Source organism: Helianthus annuus, chromosome 16, assembly GCF_002127325.2.
Source record: "Helianthus annuus cultivar XRQ/B chromosome 16, HanXRQr2.0-SUNRISE, whole genome shotgun sequence".
Classification (NCBI taxonomy): domain Eukaryota; kingdom Viridiplantae; phylum Streptophyta; class Magnoliopsida; order Asterales; family Asteraceae; genus Helianthus; species Helianthus annuus.
The window spans coordinates 200,117,788-200,141,441 of NC_035448.2; the positions used below are offsets into that span (position 1 = coordinate 200,117,788).

A 23,654-nucleotide genomic window follows, 5' to 3' on the forward strand; every position below is an offset into this window, starting at 1 on the left:
TTCCCTCTTAAACTCCTCTAACACCCTAAATTGATGGCGGCACTCCCCTCTTAGGTGACTTGGTTTTTATTAAAAAAAAAAAAGGAAAACTTTTGATTGGTCCACTCATCCCTCTCTCCTCCCCTCTCTTCGGTAGCCTCCCACCGCTTTCCTCCCTCTCTCTACCTCCCCTCTTTGGTTGGCAGCACCATACCGCGCGGCAACTATGGTCCCCGAAGGGAGTTACCGCGGGTGCCCCGCATGCCCTAAATCAAGATATGGACTTTGAGATTTCCCGTTTAATCCTGTTTTAAGGCGTTTAAAATTATTTTTATCATTCTATAAAAATAAACTCGTCGTAATATTGTTGAACAATATTTTATTTGCCTAAACTGGATGCGTTGACTGTATTTTGTTATATATGCGCGGTACGCGATTAAACTCGCAAAATAGAGTTTTTAGGTGTTTTAATTTATTTTTCCTCACGAATATGATTAAAAATAACATTTTAATCATAATGGACTATTTTTTGGATTTTAACATTAATCGGGCGGTCACCGACGTTCGTTTCGCATTTTGTTCATTACGCGATAAACGTTTATCTTATTATTGCCAACATAATTTTTATCAAAGTTTGGGTTTTTCCAACACATCAAATACAACATATTAACACCAATTTCAATAAAATATAGCCTTTATTAATTTATGACATGTGTTACATTTGTACGGTACAGCTCAAACGGGGTTCGTAATTAGCTTTACCATTTACTAAGGTTGGTCATGAATATCTAAAAGGTTTATTTTTAAAAAGTAGTAAAAAAACATATTAACAAAATTGCCTCTCGGTGACGAAGGCTCATGAATAGTAATTTTATTTTTGTACTAATATATAGCTATTTATTATTCTATTATTTAATATTATAATAATATATTAACTTTTAATTTAACATATTTTTATATTATTATTTTACTTTTCCAAAACCATATTTTCTTTCCCATGTATTATTTATTTTTTTAATTTATTTTTTCATAAATAGTAACTTTATTTTTATTAATATATAACTTTTAAATATTCTATTATTTAATATTATAATAGTATATTAACTTTTAAGTTTAACATATTTTTATATTATTATTTTACTTTTATAAAAACATATTTTCTTTTTCTTTTTCATTTAATATTTATTTTTTAATTTATGTTTTCTTCCTAAATCATATTTCTGTTTTCAATTAGTTTGATATCTTTGTACTAACTCATGTTCGTTAATTTTTTCTAAGACCATAAACAATGATTTTATTTTTATAATGATATATACTTTATTAATATGTTATTATTTAATATTATAATAGTTTATTATTATATTTACTTTTAAATTTTAACATACCCTTTGTTTTATTTTACTTTTTTAAAACTATACTTCTTTTATCATTTATTTTTTACTTTTAGTAATTTATTTTCTTTTTTAATTATATTTTCATTATCAATTAATTTCAAATTTTTCTAATAGTTTACGTTAATTTCTTCTAAAACCTTTGGTATGAGTTGTGTTTAATTATTTCCCTCTACATTCCGGTATAAGTTTTGTTAAAATGAAAATTGTATTCAAAATAGAGTATTTATTTGGTGTCGTAAAACGGTATGATGATAAACTAAACCAATTCTAACGGTTTGCCTTTCTAAACAACATGCTTCAATTTCAAATAACGTTTGTTTTACATTGTTATTTGTTTCGTTTCGTTTCGCCGCAACGCGCGACGTCAGCGAAACTAGTTTAACATTAAAATTGAATCGTGTTAGTTAAGTTGGGCGAAAGGGCCAAAATGTGGGTACCAAAAAACTTTGTAAACCAAACTCGCAAAGATAACCAAACTACAAAATGACATTTTGTAGTAACCAAACTACAAATAGAAAATGGCATTTTGTAGTTAAATTTTAGACCACCCGTAGTGGGCGTGTTTTTTTAAAAAAAATTGCCCAAAACGCCAAATAACACCCTCCACCCGCCCCCTAGGCGTTATTGGGCGTGATCTCGCCTGATTTTGTGTTTGACGTTTTTTGAATAACGCCGAAGGAGGATTTGACTGACCAATCATGTAATTTCAACTCAAATACCTTTATATTTAAATTAAAAAGAAACAAGAAAATATTAATTAGGTAATCATTGATGGGGTATTATTGCGCATTATCCCAACGTCCATTTGTGAAAAACGCCCATAATACCCTTTTGCTGACTGGGATAACACATGTCGTAAAATGCCCATAGGTAGGGGCTTTATTCGTCTGTTAGAAAAAAACACAAACAGGATCCACAGTGAATTACAAGACCGAGGGGGAGATGATGACCGTGATCCGTCAAAAGGCAGACTATTCCGGCCGCCGTAACTAATACACAATATCGTAAAAGGCAGATTATCCCAACGTCCATTTGTGAAAAACGCCCATAATACCCTTTTGCTGACTGGGATAACACATGTCGTAAAATGCCCATAGGTAGGGGCTTTATTCGTCTGTTAGAAAAAAACACAAACAGGATCCACAGTGAATTACAAGACCGAGGGGGAGATGATGACCGTGATCCGTCAAAAGGCAGACTATTCCGGCCGCCGTAACTAATACACAATATAATATCCTCCGTATCCAGCGGCAATGGGCTCATCAGAATCGACTCTTATCAATTCACAGGTGATCGATCATCCACTCTTCATTAATATTATTATTTATTTAACCTCAATCACGTAACCCTAATTATTCTTCCGCCGGTGAAGAAGAATAGCGAAGAAGATGGAATCACCACCGTATCGGAGCGAATAAAAGACGTTGATCCCGTGCTACAGAAACTTAGTTCCCTTACAATCGTCAGTTTTAATTCATTACCCTTCATACGCAAAATCATATATATGCCTGCCTGCCTGTTTTATAGTTTGAAAAATTCAACTTTTGTTTTGTTGTTACTGCTAATGTTTTGTGATTCATATTATGGAGCAGGCGTCTCCTATATTGACGACATCTGCCTCAACAACAGAGAGCAGTTTGACTGATATTTTGGTTAGGAAGCCATCAACTTCTTCTAATACAACAGGTATGGATGTTATGTTGTAAATGATGATTGCAATGTTAGTTAATTTAGTTGTTGTGTCACTTGATATTCTATTAGTAAGACTAGTTAAAATGTGGCACCGTAGGCGAATTCCACGCATACTGTTGGACCGACCTCAAATATAAACCAATGCGTTTTGGGCGCAATGGCTTTGGATGGTTTGAGAAGTAGTGCATAATTAAGACTGTTCGGGTGGGAGTAAATGCGTTTTGAGCGCATTGGTGTGTGGATTATTTGAGAACTCTACACTCCCAGGAACCAGTGCGTTTGGAAAAAAATAGTGACAACTTTGTAGAATTTAGAAAAAATTAGTGAGAATTTACCAAAACGAACCCATTAGAATAAAATCCTGCATCCACCACTGTCAGCCGCTCGTGGGCAAAGCAGATCATATTGGTTAGTATGGCAGGTCAGAGTTTACATAAGAGAGCTAACGATAGATGTTATCATTGAAGAACTTTTCTAACGTCATAGGAGAAACTTGTTCTTAAGTCGGTTAAAGATGTTGGAACTAGCTAAACGTTCTATAATTCAAACGTACACGACAAATATTTTGTATTAATCTTCATGTTTTTTTTCTTGTGCTTGTGATAGGCATTGTAGATCCAAAGGTGCTACTAGAACTATTTACAGTGTACCAAGAATTGCAAGAAAAACAAGCTCAAAACATCAACAAAAGACAGGTTTGCTTTTGATATAGTAAAAAAAAAAAACATGTTGAATAATAAAGTTTTAAAAACCGTATCTTTGACTATCTGTTGGTCAACCCATGGTTTCTGCAGGAAGAAATAGAAAACAAGATAGAAGTTGCAGACGCTTTGGCACTAAAACTTCTTCAAAGATACAATTACTCGGTCTCAGCAATGAAGACAACCGCAACTCACTTATCTGGAGGTATTTTACTCAGCTATTTTTTATATTAAAAAACTCGAAATGCTGCGGTTGCGCATATGATGTTAGTCCCATTTTCCCTTTTCGGCTCATATCATGAAGTTTGGTTTCCTAGACCGAAAGTAAAATGCATGATATTAACATCGAAATCAGTTGACGAGTTGCAGGTGGAACTTGGGGTGCTGAAAGGAAGGCTAACTGAAGTGGTTAGTAACTGTGATGCTTTATGCAAAAGAATTGCTGCTGATGGACCTGAACCGCTCTGCTCGTCCGTCAAGCCATTTGCAGCAGCAGCAGCCGCTGATTTAAGAACAACGACGAGCCATCCCTCAGCTTTAGATGGTGCACCGTTACAACTTAAGCCCGAACCTTAGGTCCCTTTATCTCTTGTCTAGTTGCTAAATAAATACTCACACGAGATTTGATGAATACACCTGGTGTTTGCATATAAGAGATGGTGACATGTAATCCTAGGAGTTTGTTATTGTAGCATTCACAGCCAAATGGTTATGGGTCGGGTCGGATAATGAGTTAAAATGCGTTACTTTTTTCTAAACAGGTCCTGAGGGATGTTTAATATCAGTGACGGATGGAATTTCGCAAAAGTTGCAACCATCATTGACGAGGTAATTTACTAGATTTTGATGTTTACCGGATCATAAGTTACGACCTGTGATCTCAAAGACTGCGGTGCCTTCAAACAACAAACTGTGGTCTTAAAAGCTAGGGTGCCTTCAAACATGCATTTTTCTCCTTCTAAAACGCGGGGGGGGGGGGGGGGGGGGGGGGGCTATGCCTTCAAAGTATATGTGAAAGGTGATAGTTTTGGACCCCAAAAATGATATGGCACGCCATATAGACGGGAGACACGATTGTCACACCCCCAAAATCCACATGCGGAGTACCACCGCTTGGAGGCGTGACTGACCAGGATCCAGCCACCAATTATACTGAGCAATATAAATAATAACATAAGTAATACTCACCAACCACAAGGTTAGCAAATATCATAGTCAAAGTTCAAAAGTTTTAAGTTTAAATAATAGTTCAGATAAGTAGCGGAAGCATAGACAAATGGATTAAAACAAAGTTCTTAGTTCCAGTTTGTTAAAAACCCAACACACGAGTTAGACGACCACTACACATCCCCAAGTAGCAAGCTCCTGAGTCACTGGGTACCTGCAAAGCATGCAGTAGAGTGTCAACAAGAATGTTGGCGAGTTCACGAGTTGTCCAGTTTTTAATTATCAAAAACTTGTTTCACCAGTTAATTTACCCGTTTATACATGCCATGGGGAGCTACCCCATAAGTAAGCGACTAAACTGTTTTTCCAATACCGAATACTTCATGTAACCGTACGTTTCCGTAAAGTGCCCCGTTTGTCAATGTTCTATCATCATTGACGGATTTGCCAGAGTCTATTAGTTCACTCCCGATCCCATACACTGGCACGGTGTGAGGCTGGTAAGACCTAAATAGCGCTATCAACTAATAACCCGTTCGCCTGGCCCCGGCGACTAATCGGTATTAAGTAGTAGGGACTTAAGTGATAGAGTTTCGTTTAGTGTTGCTTGTTGCATTCCGTATAAACAGTAATTAACTAAGAGTTCCCAAAAAAAACAAGGGAAGAAAAGTAAGTTTGTATCCCTCACAAGGGGATAGTGTTGTTTTAGTTCCGTTTCCCAATCCACCGGGAACGCACGCTTTAAGTTGTGAACTCACCTTGGGTTGCTCGGCAGATTAGCTTACTTGGTCAAACTTGTTGGTCACCACGTCCTAACATGGTTACCAGTATAGGTCTGGTTTGGGGGTACAAGTAATCACGTATATCCTACTAGAATCTAACACATAGAATGCATACAATTACATGTTGAGTTATTGGGCCTGCTCTACTATTGGATCAGTCAACAGTAACAATTAACACACAGTTTAGTTAAACAAGCAGCCCAAACGAATCAAGTTGTGGCCCAATAACTAAAGTGAACAGCCGAGTCGAGACAAGGTGATCTTGACTCGAGAACATGCGGTCTCGAGTCGCAACCAGGAGGTCTCGGCTTGTAATGGTTGGTCTCGAGTGGTGCAGGCATGACTCGCAACCCCAGAGGTTTCGAGTCCCGTCTCGAGTTGTCACGGTGTGGTCTCGAGTCGAGACCTTGATGGTCTCGAGTCCCTGAAGTCCGTTTTGAGGTTGCTTGGCCTAGGTCTCGAGTCGCAACCGTTGCGGTCTCGAGTTGTAGCTCCATGGTCTCGAGTCGCAACCGTTGGTCTCGAGTCGTTTACCTGCTGATTCTGATGCATCTGCCCGAATTGTACTATGCAACAGAATTCTGATTTCATGCCATTATGTACTATCCAATAAGGTTTCACAAACATGTTCCCTTGTCTAACACTTAACCAAAATGGATCAAACAACAAGTTTTTCAAATCTTCATATCATATTCATATCACATTCAAACAGTTCATCATTTTAAATCAAACATGTTCATCTTATCAACCTATGTTCATTCATTCCAACATAACCTCAAACCGGGTCACAATTCAATCATCAACATCTGTCGTAAATCTAGCACATAGCCACCGATTTTCATCCTTAGATTCAAGTGTATTTATGCATTTGTCATATGAATCTTGCACACCATTATTAACAACATTCTTAATCAATTTAACACATAACCAACATGTAGATCATTTTCAACCAAGGACATATAATCACTCGACATCCTTAACCGATCATCTACATTATTTACTTATACAAATTATTCATGGAAAACATTTAAGCAAAGCATGCATATCATTTAACAATCAAGCTTCACAATTTCTAAAAGTGTGAAATGCTAACCGAATGGTGTTTGGTGTGAGAGTGGCACGGAATCAACCGAAAGGAGGACCTTCGAGCTAGGACAAGGGCTTGATCTTTGCTACACTTGATCCGAGATAAGAGGAGAGAGTGGTGTTGCTAGGGTTTAAGGTTTTCTAGAGAGAGGATGAAGTGAAAGAGGGAGAGTAGAGGAGAGTGTGGGTGGGTTTTAGGTATATATAAGGTGGTGTACCCTAAGTGGGTTTCGAGTGGGCTCAAAGGGGGTTTGCATCCCAACCGGCCCAACTGTTTCCTGTTTACTCGAGACCGGGTGGTCTCGAGTCGGGTTCGTTGGTCTCGGTTCACTATTATAACCGTATATATATATATATATATATATATATATTTATATGTATTACATTCACATAGTTTAATACAAGGATCACATAGCACACCCATATAATTTACAAATTTCCATTTAATAATATATGCACACACCGTGCTAATACAAGAAGGTTGTTCGGGAAAACCCGGAGTGTCACAACGATAAATGAGAAAAAGTTCTGTTTTGGGTCGTAAATTGCATGAGGACGTAGGGGTGTCATTTTATACCGAAGCTGACCCGAACTCAACTAAGAATGAACCTGAGGAGTAAGAACCCGACTACCTGCAATACCCGAACAAATATTTGTTTTAGTGGTTATTTTAAATCGTAGGTTAGTAATCGGTTATAAATATTTAGTATAGTAACCGGTTGTTTTTAATTGGTAGACTGGTTAACCGGGAAAAAAAACCCGAAAATTTCAAAAAAAAAAGGCAAAAAACAGGTTATTAACCGAAAATAACCGGTTAAAGTAATTAACCGGACCAGTTAAAAAAAAACTAGTTAAAGTAATAACCGGTCAAAGCATTAACCGATTAAAGCAAAAAAATAACCGAACCGGTTATTGAAATTAACTGGTTTGTGCACCTCTGCTTATTAGGGTCGGTTTCGGTTAGGAATTCCATATCCCCAAGCCCGGCCCAAGAAATATGTAACCTGATCTACTAACCCGAACGACATCCCTATTCCCCATTACAAAGAATCAAAACCATATTGCACGACCTAGTTTGCAAAACATGTGTGGACTATGCTTCAAAATTTATTAAACTATGAACTTTTAATACACCATGGTATATCCATATAATAAGATTAAACTATAAACTTCTAATACACCATGCTATATATCCATATAATAAGTCTTGAAGGGTTTTCTTAATTCAAAGTTTTTTCATTTATGTTAACACCCTTTTTCAGTAGGTTTTATTTGGCGTTAAAATTGACAAGTTTTGTACTTAATATTTCAAAATCTTGCTCGATATGTCTTTTGAGTCTAACCTAGTTAATTTTTCTTGTTATATCAAGTGATAAAGGGGCATTTTAGTATGTTTACTCATTTTATTTTAATTTTAATTTTAATTTTAATTTTAATTTTAAATCTATTAATATGTGATGCTTTTGAATAGTTCGCTTGCCACGTGGTGATTTGTGATTTGCTCCTTTTTTTCATATATGTTTTCTTTGCCCACCCTTTGATGTGTTTAGGTGTCCAGTAAAGTGGTTTGTATATGGTCCTTTTACGCAAATGGCAGCGGTTCAACTCAATACTTGGTACGGTTTGGTGTTGGTACAGTACCAGAATACGAAGGTAAAATCGGTAAATGCCGGTACTAACCGGTGTTTAACTCTCGTTTGCTACTTTTTTAATTTGTTTAAAAATATTTTACTTAATAAAACAAAACTATATACACACATAATGCTCTTTCTCAACCCCCCCTCTCTCTTTCTCTACGTGCAACCACTACCAGTAACCACCGCCCCTACCTACCGCCACCACCCTCCTACCATTATCATCTTCGAGGAGACACCACCATATCTCCGGTTAAATCCACAACAACCACCACCATAAAACTTAGAGGGTGTTTAGGATTGAATTTAGATAAAAAGTCTTTCAACAACCGACACCCCCACCCATCGTAAAAAAAAAACAAAAAAAAAAAAAAACTGAATTTCGTAACTTAAAAAAAATCAATATTTATTATCCATAAGAAATTCTAAAAATTATATGATTTTACATAAGAAAACAAAAAAAAATCTTAAATAATCTTCACTAAAGTTATACAAAGTATCCAACCAAAATAAATTAAAAATGAACATATTACCAAACATATGTCTTATAAACATATTATACTAACCGAAAGTTCAAACGTACAATTAAAAGTTGTTTAACATACGACTACAAGTAGTTCAAACATGCGACTAAAAGTTAACTCAAACATACAACTAGAATTTGTATCTCATTATGGCTATGTTCACCAAAATCATCATCCATTTGGTGCTCTTGTTCTTCCACGTTCACCTCTTGTTCCATCTCGACCACGCTTTTGGCTCTATTGCCTTGAACTCGATCTTTTCCAAAAATAATTCACAATTCTTCATAATACGGAAGACATTTTGTAGATCCCAAAATCAATCCGGATCACAGTGGTTTGATTGTTTTGATCCAAACACCTATTGATTAGGTGCTTGAACTTGCAAAAGTTAAGAAAACTCAAAAGATGAAGATGAAGCTTTTGGTTTGATGATTTACAACTAGTGTTGTATTGATTCCAAACAGATATAATCACTGATAGGCACCTGGAAATTCGGATAAGCACAGACACAAGATCACAAGAAGCACAAGGTTTCACCAAAGAACTAGCCAAAAAGCTTGACTTGGGTTTCATAACTTCCATATATATAGATCTGACTAGCCAGCGTATTTAATTAATACGCTGGCATCTTAATTACGCCAGGTCAGTCTATCAACTTACAAAATATTACATATTTGACCCCTGGACCTTTTAAAATCTACAAAACATAACTAAAACAATCCATAACTAATCTAAACAAGTATCAACAATCTCAAATGACCTAACACATTTTTCTTTCCATTTACCGGCATGTTTATGATTCTATTTCACATGATAAGAATAAAATAAACAAAACATTAATATCTTTTTATAACTAACCAAATACAAAAAAATTGTAATAATATAAAAATCTAGCATGTACCTCAAACATTCCAAGCGTCAAACATGCTTTGGGCTAGATTGTTTCTAAACGTTGTCCACTCATTTGAAGTCTCAATATAAGTTATATTATCCTCATCCCCATCTCTATCTCTATCCCCATCCCCATCCCCATCTCCATGTCCATCTCCAAATCCTTCATCTAGCAAAACTCCCGTCTCAAATGGATCAACCGGCATCTCTCTTCTTATAAAATTATGAAGAAGACAACATGCCATTATCATCCTATTTTTTTGGTCAATGGTATAGTATGAGTGGTCTTTCAAAATTCCCCACCCTGCTTTCAAAATACCAAAACATCTTTCGATAACATTTCTTGCAGACGAATGTCTCATGTTAAATAACTCCTTTGGGGTAGTGGGTTGATGTCCATCACACCAATCATTTAAATGATATCTTTGACCTCTATAAGGGGCGAGAAAACCTTCTCCATTTGTGTATCTGCGTCTACCAAATAATAACCTAAAATTACACTATAGTCAATAAACACCCAACAACTTCAAATACAAAAGTTTATACCTAAATGATTATTTATATTATAAATTTACATACCCGGCCTTGAAACTTTCAATCCATGTGGCCTATCAAGAGCATCTCGAAGGACTCTACCATCGGCCGCCGACCCTTCCCAACCCGGTAACACAAAAACAAATTGCATATCCGGCGAACACACACCTAACACATTTGTAGCAATCTCTCCCTTTCTTGTTCTATATTTAGGTTTCTCTTCACTCGGTACTAAGCACTTTATGTATGTTCCATCTAAAGCTCCTAAACAATTCTAAAACAAAAATATATATATATATATACAAAAATTGTTATTATATATTTATAAATCCTAACATAAGTATAACATTAAAAATTATAATGATTACACCTTTGATCAGTAGAATATTCGGGAATAGGCTCGGGTCTCTTAAGCAAACGTGAATGCAATCTAATCACCGCATTGCAAACCCGAGAAACACATCTACTAATGGTTTCTTCCGAACGATGAAAACGGCATACGATGACCCTATTCTTAAACATTATGAGTTATAATGTGAAGGAAGATGGCTACTTGCTCATCAATATCCATATTCTTAATTCTTACTTGATCTTAATTCTCCAAATTCTTTAAGCATGTCACACAACTTGATGAAACATGATCGATTCATCCTAATTTGGGATATAGACATACTATCACTCATAGTTATTAAAAGCGCTCGCTTCTTGCGCCTAGGCGCTCAGGCAAGGCGAGGTGCCGGAAAAACGCCCCTTGGCAGTGCAGGCGTGATTCCGGTGAGTGTCCGGCCGGATTCTGGCAATATTCCGGCCAGATTCAGCTTTAATCAGCCTATAAGTTACCAGAATATTTTTCTAGATAGCCTTTAAGTTTCAAGCTCATAAATATTAAAAGATTTAGCCTAAAACTTGAAGAAGATAGAAAGAAGAAGATGAGAAAATGAAGATGTAGATGAGAAGATGAAGAATATCTGAAGATGTACTTGTATATTTTTTTTTGAACAACAGATGTACTTGTATATGACTAAAGGTCAATAAAAGGTTTAAAACTTGCTACTTAGCTGAAAAGTGATTTCAGAAAAAGTGAAAAAGTTCTGAAGAGTTTCAGAAGTGTACTATTAGATAACTACAATACAAGCTCATCATACTTATTTCTTTCGAAGTATTTTTAAGTTTAAGTTATTTTAAAAGGTTTGAAGTTTTTTGATACTTGTTAAATCATTTTAACTGCTAAGTATATTAGTTATATAAAAATGTGAAGAAGGTATTATTTTTCATTACATGATATAGTTTAATTCTTATTTCATTTAGGTGCGCTTTTTTTTTCTCAAGCCCTCGCTTTTTTGCGTATGTGCCTAATCATATTATTTTGTGAAGAAGGTATTATTTTTCATTACAAAGTGATTGAATCAATAAAATCAACAAAGTAACTGCTAAGTATATTAGTTATATAAAAATGTGAAGAAGGTATTATTTTTCATTACAAAGTGATTGAATCAATAAAATGAAATGGTTATGAAGCCCTAAATTAAACATAGACCAGAAGAAATACTAATCATATACACGAAACAAGACGGAAATGAACTGCGTTTAATTCTAACCTCTTTATCGGATGATTTCATTGAAATTTTGCAAAAGTTTGAAGATGAACTTGATGGGGGAGATCCGCAAACCCTATACGAGCGATAAAGATCTTGCTATTGAAGATCGAGATCTCAGAGATGAAAGAGAATGAAACCCTAGAGCGATCAATCTCAGACAAAAATGAAAGAGGCTGAAACCCTAGATAAAAATGAAAGAAGCCGGGGGTTATTTCTGTAACTTTGGAAACATTCCCGCGGTATTTTAAACTTTCCTTTGAAATTTAGAAGGAATTTGAATTCTCTTAAACAAAGGATTTTGTTGGAATTAAAATCCAATTCCCTTCAACTAATTTGTCCAACCAAACACACAAAGGAATGGAATTCAAATTCCAATTCCCTTGAAACCCTATGGATTCCTGTCAACCAAACAGCCCCTAAATTTTTGTAGTGGTGGAGCTATTTTGGCACGGCGGGCAACGAACGATCTAGAAATCAGGCGATAGTAGAGGTGGCGGTTGTTGATTGTGGTTAGGTCGGGCGGCAACGGAGGTGGCATTGCAGTGGTGTGGTTGGGAGAGGTTGAGAGAAAGAGAGAGAGAGGGAGAGAACAAGGGGGAGAGAGAGGGGAGGGGTTTAGAGAAAGAGAAAGTGCAGAGGTTTTCTTTATCTGTACTTTATCTTTTTTATTTTTCACATAAATAGTCCCTCGATATAAGTTATTTACTCAATATCTCTAAGAAGGTGAAATGACAAGAATGTCCTCATGTGCAAGACACATGACCAGATTTAACAAGAAAAATTAACTGGGTTAGGCTTAAAGGAAATACCGTGCAAGATCTTGAAACGTTAAGTTACAGAACTCGTTAATTTTAGCGTCAAAGGACACCGTCAGAGAAAGGGTGTTAATATAAAAGATAAAACTTGTAATTTACTCCTTTATATAATAGTTGATGCTCGTTTCTTAAACATTATTTATCAATTGGCTAAATTACACTTAACGACCTTTAAGTTTTAATGAAGTTGCAGACGCTTTTCTTTAACTACAGAAATTACACTGACATCTGTCTCATCCCTATATACTTCTTGATTGTTATGCATAAGAGTTCAGTTTATACAAATCCAAATCTTCGGAACTTGTCGGTTCAATTCAAAGCAAAACCCAAAACAAAATGGTGGTCATATTTGAGGTGATTTACGGCTGGCCTCTGAAGAGCGATTTAGGAAGTTTAGGTTAGGGTTGTTATTCACCTTCCTTGATTTTTCACAGGAACCAATTTACAGAGATGAAAGAAAGATGAGGAGATGGTGTCGGTGGTGGTGGAAAGAGTAGGAGAGATGAGCGAGTGAGTGAGAGAGAGAGCGAGGGAGAGTAGGTTAGGATTTTTATTTATTTATATCTTAAATTCTATTTGTTTATCAAGAGTTTTTGTATTTAGGGGCTGTTTGGCAACTTCTGAATGGTTAAGGGTTGAACCGGTAAGAGGTCTAAACCATTAAGAGCTAGTTGTGACACCTGTGTCACTCCAACCATCAAACAAATGCCAAACCAAGGAAATATTGTATTTCATACTTGGGATTTGTATAAATATGTGTATGCTTTGCACATATCAATTCTTGTTCAATTTCATACTCTACAACGCTTTCTGGAGAATTATACGCAAACTGGTGCATAAACGTACTCAGTTTAATGCGACAAATACTCCGGGAGACCATCATACACTTAACATACCTTAAATAACCTTTACATAACTTAGAAATAAGTTTTGAAGGCTTTGGTATGGCAAAAACAAGTTAATTCGCTTACAGGGACTAAACTTGACAAACTGCGAAAGTATGCCAATTTGAACTGTAACGAACATTCCGGAACATGTCCATAAGTTAAACATACCATATATATCCTTTACATAGCTTAGAAATAGGCTTTGAGGGGTTTGGTATGCTAAAACAAACTTTTGGATCATTCAGGGACTAAAAGTGTCAAAAAGTGCATAAGTTTGCACTTTCGCGCATAACTCACGTTCTGAATACATCCGGACATCCAAAAATTTATGTAAGCATCCTAATATTATGCCTTAGTGTTTGGCATGAGAAAAATCCATTCGTCGCGTCATTTGGATCATCTTTCACGCTTATGCGCATTCCGTCGTAATTAAGCGAACATCGCGATCGTACGGCCAAACGAACCGACATCCGTAATATTTTTGAGCATATTTCAAGTCCCCTACACTTTAACTTCATCTTAGAGCCTTGAAATGAGGTTAACGGGGCTTAAACATGCCAAAAATGGGCCAAAATACGTGTTTCTGAAGTGCAGGGACCAAAATTGAAAATTCTGGTCTGGGAACCTTAGGCGGGGCGCGTAAGGATTTGCCAAATCCTTAGGCGGGCCGCGTGAACATGTCTGACAGAAAGATTTTGCATTTAATGCAGAATCTGGCCTTTCGTTCGATCAAAGGGCGATGCCTTTTCACCCAATGAAGAGCCAAGGGTCAAGTTCACTGAACTTATCCACTTGGACACATGTACGCACGAGATCAAGGCACGATATTCGATAAAACGATCCTAACGGTTCCACTTTTCCTATAAATACCCCCCCCCCTTTAGTGTAAAATTCACAAAATCAGATCTTAGAGCTCTAAGTTAAAACCATTGTTTCATACCTGAGCTATTTGGTCTTGATTAGCACTCGGGGACCCTCCGTAAGTCTTCTTTCGCTCTTTTATTCGCTTTTCGAGTCCGAAAGTCAACGTTTTGTTGACTTTCTGCATTGACCAGCTTTTGGTCAATGTGAAGTTCATGGAACTTCATAACGTGAGCGTGATCACGATGGTTATGGTCCATAGTGACCATACCTACTGATTACCACGTTATCTAGGCTCAGTGACGAGTCGTAGTTTCGGCCAAAATGCGCATTCTTGCGTATTTTGTAACCAAACTACTCGTGGGCATCAAAGCCGTTTGTTTTGATGCCAAACCTGTTTCTAAACTTAGTTAAGCATGTTCTAACATGCTTAGCTCGTCACTTTTAGTTTAGTGCTTATATAGGGTCGTAAGGTAAGCGATTTAAACCATCGCTTATACTTTCGAACCCGACCCATTTGGTCGGTCATTAGGACCCGACCAAACACATTTGGTGACCATAGCTATAACCTTCCGAGGTTATACCGTGTGGTCGCAATGTTAGGCGTTCCGAACGCGTTCTACGCGAACGACGCGTTAAGGTAGCATAAGCTACCTAAACGGGTCGTGATGGACCGTAAGCACTTAGATTAGGTTTCATTTTAGTATGTAGGCTTTGCTAAGCCATATTACACGAGTCTCCATACTCGTTTGGTTTACGAACCCGCGTACTGTCCGATCCTTCCGATTTGGTCCGGTATATTAACATAAGCTACCTATTAGGTGCCGTTGATATTCCGTGATCTTTAGCATTATCCGGTTATTATACAAGGAATCCAAAGCAATCCCAGGTGAGTACATTGAACCCCTCTTTTACTGTTTTCCAAACTGTTTTGGGGTGAAGCATGTGTACCTATCTGTTATTTTCATGATTTCAAAGTATAATTGATTATACATGTTAGTATTTATCTTTTGACAAACTAAATGACTATCTATGGTTTAAACACTGATTTCTCAAAGATTACAAAAGTAATTGTTGGAATAGTACTTATTTTCTTCACCAGACCGATTGGTAGTATGATATAGCGCTATAGGACTAGACACCCCATTCCTGTTGTCATGGAATGTCTGAAACCAATTTGTTTCTCCATCCAAATAGGGATTTCCTTTGTGGTATCCTTATAGTCTCAAAGGTGTAGTTTGATGCACCAGGTCTGAATGAATTCTTAAATCGCACCTTTAAAGTATAGTTTGATATACTCTCATGTGTGGTGTTGTACAGAACCAACATATATTTTGTAATCATCCAAAGCATATTTTGATATGTTATTTACAAACCAAGACATAGTTTAATATGTTATTTATCACATCCAAAGCATATTCTGATATGTTACTTACAAAACTAAAGCATAGTTTAATGTGTTATTTATAAATCCAAGGTATACCTGTAGTATACTACTGAAAACTATTATTTTGAACAACTAAAGTATATTTAATATACTATCTATCAAACGATTTGGTTTTGGTTAGTGTTTAGATAACAGAACGAGTGTAATGTGATGAAAACATGGTAGATACGCCGCTGGTACTTCTTATATATAAGTGTTTTCATTGCATTACATACCGTGGTGTTATTTAGTACACTTGGGTTAACAATATTGGAACTGAAATATATTTTAATATATTACTTATTCAACTTTCTTAAAACCAAGGTATATTTTATATATACCATAAACGTTTTATTAAAACATTGTTTTTCAAACAAACTTAACTTATACAAACTCATTTTACATGGTTATTCAGTTAACCATACATTATTCTCTTATTTATACATATCATCTGATCCTATCGTTTTTCAAATGATTTACAAGACAAAGCAAATTTACAAAGTTCATGACTAAACATTTTCTCAAACATAAGTCATGAACTCCGTTTTCACAAAACCTATGTATCTCACAGGCATTTTTATGCTGACGTACCTATTTTTACACATGTTTCAGGTGCTGTCTTGAGATGATTGTTGATGCATGCTACATTTAGGATGAACTCGTGCCTTAGCAACTTTAAAACTTGGAAGATCATAGTTGTACTTATGTGATTGTAATAGAACAACGAGTTCATTTAATCAATAAAACAATATTTAAATTTCCATGTGTTATGAAACAATGATTCTGTTACAACACTCCCCGACGTTTCCGCCACGTTTTGTTGTTACACGTGGTCGGGGTGTGACAGAAAAGTTGGTATCAGAGCTCATGGTTATAGGGAATTAGGTTATTAGTAATGCTTTGACCTAGTCTATAACCTTCCTAGGACCCTAACGCGAGTTTACTTGCGTTTAGTCATAAAACAACACCGTCACCTATCCTTAGGCGACGACCGCAACAAGAACATAAATTTCAAAACCGCTTTGAAAACTAATCATCTGTTCTAGGATGATTGATTACTAGGTTTTGAACCCTCTGTTATAAGGTTTTGAACCCCTTTGAATTTTCAAAACTCTCGTCAAAGTTGGTCTAAATATTGTGAACACATGCAAACTGGAAGGGTGGGTGCCTGTACCCTGAGTTTTCTGTCTAAGGCTAGAGTGTTCGTACAAATCCACATAATCGGACCAGTCACTCTTACCTGGGAACTCTTGGGGTGAGTGTCCACTTATAGGCGAGCATGTCTTCGCGATACATTATTTTTGACCTATTTGCTTTGATTAATCACCAGGTCGTTTGTTGCATTGTAGTAACAGACAGACGGCCACTATCCTTGCTTTCATCAGATTTGTTTCATCTCATTCTTTTCGTCTAATTCTCTCACTCGTTTCCTCTCATGTTTCCTCTTTTGGAATGCCTCCTCGACGCGACAATCAGATGGCGAATGCCGAACTGGCGGAAATCATCGCGCAACAAATGGCTGCTGCCTTCCCAATTCTTTATGCTCAAATAACTCAAGCCATCAACAACAACAATGCTCCATGCAATTTCAAGATTTTTAACTCAGCTAAACCGCTCAAGTTCAATGGTTCTGAGGGAGCAACTGGTCTTCTTCAATGGTTCGAGAGCATTGAGAATACTTTCCGTCACGTTCAGTGTCCTGAAAATCGCAAGGTCGAGTTTTCTTCGAGTGTGTTTCAGAAGAGGGCTCTTACATGGTGGAACGGGGTTATGAGAGACCGCGGTGCAGAGGTTGCATTAGCACAGACTTGGGCCGAGCTTAGGGCTCTTATGATGAAGGAGTTCTGTCCTCGTCATGAGCTTAGGGCTCTAGAAAGGGAATTTGATGATTTAAAGCAAGACAGTGGGGAACATCGAGCCTATACTGATCGCTATGAGGAATTGAGCTTGTTATGCCCTACTATGGTTACGCCTCTGGATAAGGCGATTGAGAAATACATTGATGGGCTTCCTGACGTAGTTCAGGACATCGTTACAGGCAGCAACCCTACTACTGTCAGACAAGCCATTGAATTGGCTGCCACTCTGACTGAATCCCAAATCAGGAAGCACAAGCTGTTTCGGAAGGGCGACTTAAGACCATCTGACAAGACTGCTCATGTGGAAACAAAGGAAGAAAGTGCTGAGGTGCCCAAGAAGAAAAAGCGCAAAGCCTCTCAAAGCTACGCTGTAACTGCTCAAGACAAACAAGTTGCACCAAACCAGCCAACACAACCTCGTAAAAGACAAAACTATGTTGGTACTGCACCGTTGTGCAACAAATGCAACCGTCATCATCTAGAGCAAGAGCAGTGTCACAAATGTACCCACTGTGGGCGGTTGGGACATTTGATCAATGTTTGTCGTTATGCAAATCAAGCTGCTGCAAACCCTGCTGTTGTTCAAGCACGGTTCCCTCCAGGGTCATGTTATAACTGTGGTGACCTTACCCACTACAGGAACAATTGCCCAAGGCTTGTTAACATACCTCCAGCGCATGGACGAGTGTTCAACATCAATGAGGCAAACATGAACAATGATGCAGCAGTGAACAATTAGTGTTTTGTATTACCTTAGTTGCTATCTTTTGACACTTCAAGACAATTCCGTTGTTACATAAATAAAGATTTGTTGTTTTTATTTCTGCAAAATTTATGCGTTTGTGTGAATGCTTGATGCAACTTTATGATGTCAACCCAAAGACAAACTACTAGTATGGTTCTGTCATATTATGATCACTTGTGATCTCCCCAAGAACCTTAAACTCTCGTTTCTTTTAAGAAACAAAGTCAAACACTTATTGAGAATCCCTCTATCTTTATAGATAGATCTTCATAAATCGTTAAAGTGCCAAATGAAATCCATAGGTTGGATTCCTAGTGTGCCTTAATATCCATACCTAAGGATAACAAAATAAAGAATCAAGTTAACTAAATTTGTGCCTATGTATTTTCTTACATGTTTTGTGGTTGTATGTGATCCATCCAAATCCTCATAGAATCTTTCATATCTTCATACGAGAGATTCATAATGGGATATCCAAAGATACTATCTTAAACCCTTAATGGATTTCAACAGTGTAGTTAAGTCCCTCGGGTTATAAAGTATTATTCTATAATTGGACCTCTTGAAAGGTCTGCTTAAACAGATTGATTTTGAAAATCTGATTAGAAATATCATGTAATGATATAAAAAAAATGATCCCTTAAGCGGTCTGTTTAAAGAGATCGTACGACGGTCTAGTTAAGAAGATCATGTGTTGATCTAGTTAAAAAGATCGTTCGTTGATCGAATTAAAAGGATCCTTTGGTGGTCTAGTCAAATCGCTTCATAGTTATTCAAGTAATTTTTCCTACGGATTATGAAATGGACTGTGCGGACTGTGCAAGGAATTACGTAATTATGGAGGCCTACATAATTATGAAATTCAGTGCACAGGAACCACAGGAAGTTTCATCATGTGTTAAGACCTAGTGACAAGAATAATGATACGGGAGAAGTCTCGGACCTCGACCAATGTCATTTATTCTCACACTCCCCCAATTCTGATCTCAATCACACACCAAGTTTTCCTATGATAAGCCTTCATAAGAAACGTTCGTCAATCAGTAGTTCAAAATTTCATGTTTTACTATTTCAAGGAATTCACTCTGAGGGTTAACAAATTCGCTAAAGAATCCTAACATGGCCCAGGGTTTTACCTAAGGGTTCAATGGATCTATTATAAGGCGAAACCTTCACAGCTGTCCTCACGAGTTTCCTCTAGAATTAAATTTCGGGACGAAATTTCCTAAAGTAGGGGAGACTGTGACACCTGTGTCACTCCAACCATCAAACAAATGCCAAACCAAGGAAATATTGTATTTCATACTTGGGATTTGTATAAATATGTGTATGCTTTGCACATATCAATTCTTGTTCAATTTCATACTCTACAACGCTTTCTGGAGAATTATACGCAAACTGGTGCATAAACGTACTCAGTTTAATGCGAAAAATACTCCGGGAGACCATCATACACTTAACATACCTTAAATAACCTTTACATAACTTAGAAATAAGTTTTGAAGGCTTTGGTATGGCAAAAACAAGTTAATTCGCTTACAGGGACTAAACTTGACAAACTGCGAAAGTATGCCAATTTGAACTGTAACGAACATTCCGGAACATGTCCATAAGTTAAACATACCATATATATCCTTTACATAGCTTAGAAATAGGCTTTGAGGGGTTTGGTATGCTAAAACAAACTTTTGGATCATTCAGGGACTAAAAGTGTCAAAAAGTGCATAAGTTTGCACTTTCGCGCATAACTCACGTTCTGAATACATCCGGACATCCAAAAATTTATGTAAGCATCCTAATATTATGCCTTAGTGTTTGGCATGAGAAAAATCCATTCGTCGCGTCATTTGGATCATCTTTCACGCTTATGCGCATTCCGTCGTAATTAAGCGAACATCGCGATCGAACGGCCAAACGAACCGACATCCGTAATATTTTTAAGCATATTTCAAGTCCCCTACACTTTAACTTCATCTTAGAGCCTTGAAATGAGGTTAACGGGGCTTAAACATGCCAAAAATGGGCCAAAATACGTGTTTCTGAAGTGCAGGGACCAAAATTGAAAATTCTGGTCTGGGAACCTTAGGCGGGGCGCGTAAGGATTTGCCAAATCCTTAGGCGGGCTGCGTGAACATGTCTGACAGAAAGATTTTGCATTTAATGCAGAATCTGGCCTTTCGTTCGATCAAAGGGCGATGCCTTTTCACCCAATGAAGAGCCAAGGGTCAAGTTCACTGAACTTATCCACTTGGACACATGTACGCACGAGATCAAGGCACGATATTCGATAAAACGATCCTAACGGTTCCACTTTTCCTATAAATACCCCCCCCCCCTTTAGTGTAAAATTCACAAAATCAGATCTTAGAGCTCTAAGTTGAAACCATTGTTTCATACCTGAGCTATTTGGTCTTGATTAGCACTCGGGGACCCTCCGTAAGTCTTCTTTCGCTCTTTTATTCGCTTTTCGAGTCCGAAAGTCAACGTTTTGTTGACTTTCTGCATTGACCAGCTTTTGGTCAATGTGAAGTTCATGGAACTTCATAACGTGAGCGTGATCACGATGGTTATGGTCCATAGTGACCATACCTACTGATTACCACGTTATCTAGGCTCAGTGACGAGTCGTAGTTTCGGCCAAAATGCGCATTCTTGCGTATTTTGTAACCAAACTACTCGTGGGCATCAAAGCCGTTTGTTTTGATGCCAAACCTGTTTCTAAACTTAGTTAAGCATGTTCTAACATGCTTAGCTCGTCACTTTTAGTTTAGTGCTTATATAGGGTCGTAAGGTAAGCGATTTAAACCATCGCTTATACTTTCGAACCCGAACCATTTGGTCGGTCATTAGGACCCGACCAAACACATTTGGTGACCATAGCTATAACCTTCCGAGGTTATACCGTGTGGTCGCAATGTTAGGCGTTCCGAACGCGTTCTACGCGAACGACGCGTTAAGGTAGCATAAGCTACCTAAACGGGTCGTGATGGACCGTAAGCACTTAGATTAGGTTTCATTTTAGTATGTTGGCTTTGCTAAGCCATATTACACGAGTCTCCATACTCGTTTGGTTTACGAACCCGCGTACTGTCCGATCCTTCCGATTTGGTCCGGTATATTAACATAAGCTACCTATTAGGTGCCGTTGATATTCCGTGATCTTTAGCATTATCCGGTTATTATACAAGGAATCCAAAGCAATCCCAGGTGAGTACATTGAACCCCTCTTTTACTGTTTTCCAAACTGTTTTGGGGTGAAGCATGTGTACCTATCTGTTATTTTCATGATTTCAAAGTATAATTGATTATACATGTTAGTATTTATCTTTTGACAAACTAAATGACTATCTATGGTTTAAACACTGATTTCTCAAAGATTACAAAAGTAATTGTTGGAATAGTACTTATTTTCTTCACCAGACCGATTGGTAGTATGATATAGCGCTATAGGACTAGACACCCCATTCCTGTTGTCATGGAATGTCTGAAACCAATTTGTTTCTCCATCCAAATAGGGATTTCCTTTGTGGTATCCTTATAGTCTCAAAGGTGTAGTTTGATGCACCAGGTCTGAATGAATTCTTAAATCGCACCTTTAAAGTATAGTTTGATATACTCTCATGTGTGGTGTTGTACAGAACCAACATATATTTTGTAATCATCCAAAGCATATTTTGATATGTTATTTACAAACCAAGACATAGTTTAATATGTTATTTATCACATCCAAAGCATATTCTGATATGTTACTTACAAAACTAAAGCATAGTTTAATGTGTTATTTATAAATCCAAGGTATACCTGTAGTATACTACTGAAAACTATTATTTTGAACAACTAAAGTATATTTAATATACTATCTATCAAACGATTTGGTTTTGGTTAGTGTTTAGATAACAGAACGAGTGTAATGTGATGAAAACATGGTAGATACGCCGCTGGTACTTCTTATATATAAGTGTTTTCATTGCATTACATACCGTGGTGTTATTTAGTACACTTGGGTTAACAATATTGGAACTGAAATATATTTTAATATATTACTTATTCAACTTTCTTAAAACCAAGGTATATTTTATATATACCATAAACGTTTTATTAAAACATTGTTTTTCAAACAAACTTAACTTATACAAACTCATTTTACATGGTTATTCAGTTAACCATACATTATTCTCTTATTTATACATATCATCTGATCCTATCGTTTTTCAAATGATTTACAAGACAAAGCAAATTTACAAAGTTCATGACTAAACATTTTCTCAAACATAAGTCATGAACTCCGTTTTCACAAAACCTATGTATCTCACAGGCATTTTTATGCTGACGTACCTATTTTTACACATGTTTCAGGTGCTGTCTTGAGATGATTGTTGATGCATGCTACATTTAGGATGGACTCGTGCCTTAGCAACTTTAAAACTTGGAAGATCATAGTTGTACTTATGTGATTGTAATAGAACAACGAGTTCATTTAATCAATAAAACAATATTTAAATTTCCATGTGTTATGAAACAATGATTCTGTTACAACACTCCCTGACGTTTCCGCCACGTTTTGTTGTTACACGTGGTCGGGGTGTGACACTAGTATAATACTTAACCTTTCAGAGGCAAATTGTCACGGCCCCCGACCCGGTTTGACCCGTTTCGGGAGCCGCGGGACAGAAATCCCGTGATTTTTAATTATATGATTTTAGCAGCGGAATTTTATCATCAGGATCGTTTTAAAGCTTAAAAACTTTTCCCGATTATTTTATTTCACAACTCGGGATAAATTCCCGGTAATTTACAATAACATGGTTTTACTGAGAAATCCTTATTTTTACAAAGTATATTTCTTTATTTTATAATGAGCCACTATTTTAAGCCTGCACTGCTTCCCAGCACTTTTCCTGAATTACAATAGATCACCTGAAACATGTTTGAAAAAGATTTTGTTAGCGGGGAAACACTGAGTGAATCATTCATTTTACTAAAACGACACATTTGTTATAATTTACAGTATTAAGAGTTTTTACATATGTTTCAGATATCAACCAACTACCCACAGTATTTGTCACTCGACCGTATCTG

General features: G+C 36.8%; 1 protein-coding gene and 1 long non-coding RNA gene across 5 annotated transcripts; one reads left to right on the top strand and one right to left on the bottom strand.

Annotated features, from left to right (window-relative positions):
- The first annotated feature begins 2,507 nt into the window (after positions 1–2,507).
- Positions 2,508–7,476, top strand: LOC110915400. Of its 4 annotated transcripts, XR_004883424.1 has the most exons (8): positions 2,508–2,662; positions 2,746–2,835; positions 2,966–3,059; positions 3,672–3,760; positions 3,860–3,971; positions 4,122–4,359; positions 4,759–4,836; positions 7,310–7,476. XR_004883424.1 is itself a non-coding variant. In XM_022160093.2 (6 exons), the coding sequence occupies exons 1-6, from the start codon at positions 2,627–2,629 to the stop codon at positions 4,340–4,342; spliced, it is 642 nt and encodes a 213-aa protein (XP_022015785.1). In that variant the 5' UTR covers positions 2,508–2,626; the 3' UTR covers positions 4,343–4,573. The 4 variants fall into 4 exon arrangements, 3 of the variants coding, with proteins under 3 accessions (XP_022015785.1, XP_022015787.1, XP_022015788.1); XM_022160093.2 differs by lacking the exons at positions 4,759–4,836; positions 7,310–7,476 and having other exon boundaries at positions 4,122–4,573; XM_022160095.2 differs by lacking the exons at positions 4,759–4,836; positions 7,310–7,476 and having other exon boundaries at positions 2,749–2,835; positions 4,122–4,573.
- Positions 7,477–8,892: 1,416 nt separating this feature from the next.
- LOC110915397 lies at positions 8,893–11,172 on the bottom strand. Its single transcript, XR_002578957.2, has 3 exons — positions 10,430–11,172; positions 9,861–10,339; positions 8,893–9,443 (listed from the first exon to the last, which is right to left on the bottom strand). It is a non-coding gene; the product is annotated as an uncharacterized LOC110915397 (long non-coding RNA).
- Positions 11,173–23,654: the final 12,482 nt, after the last annotated feature.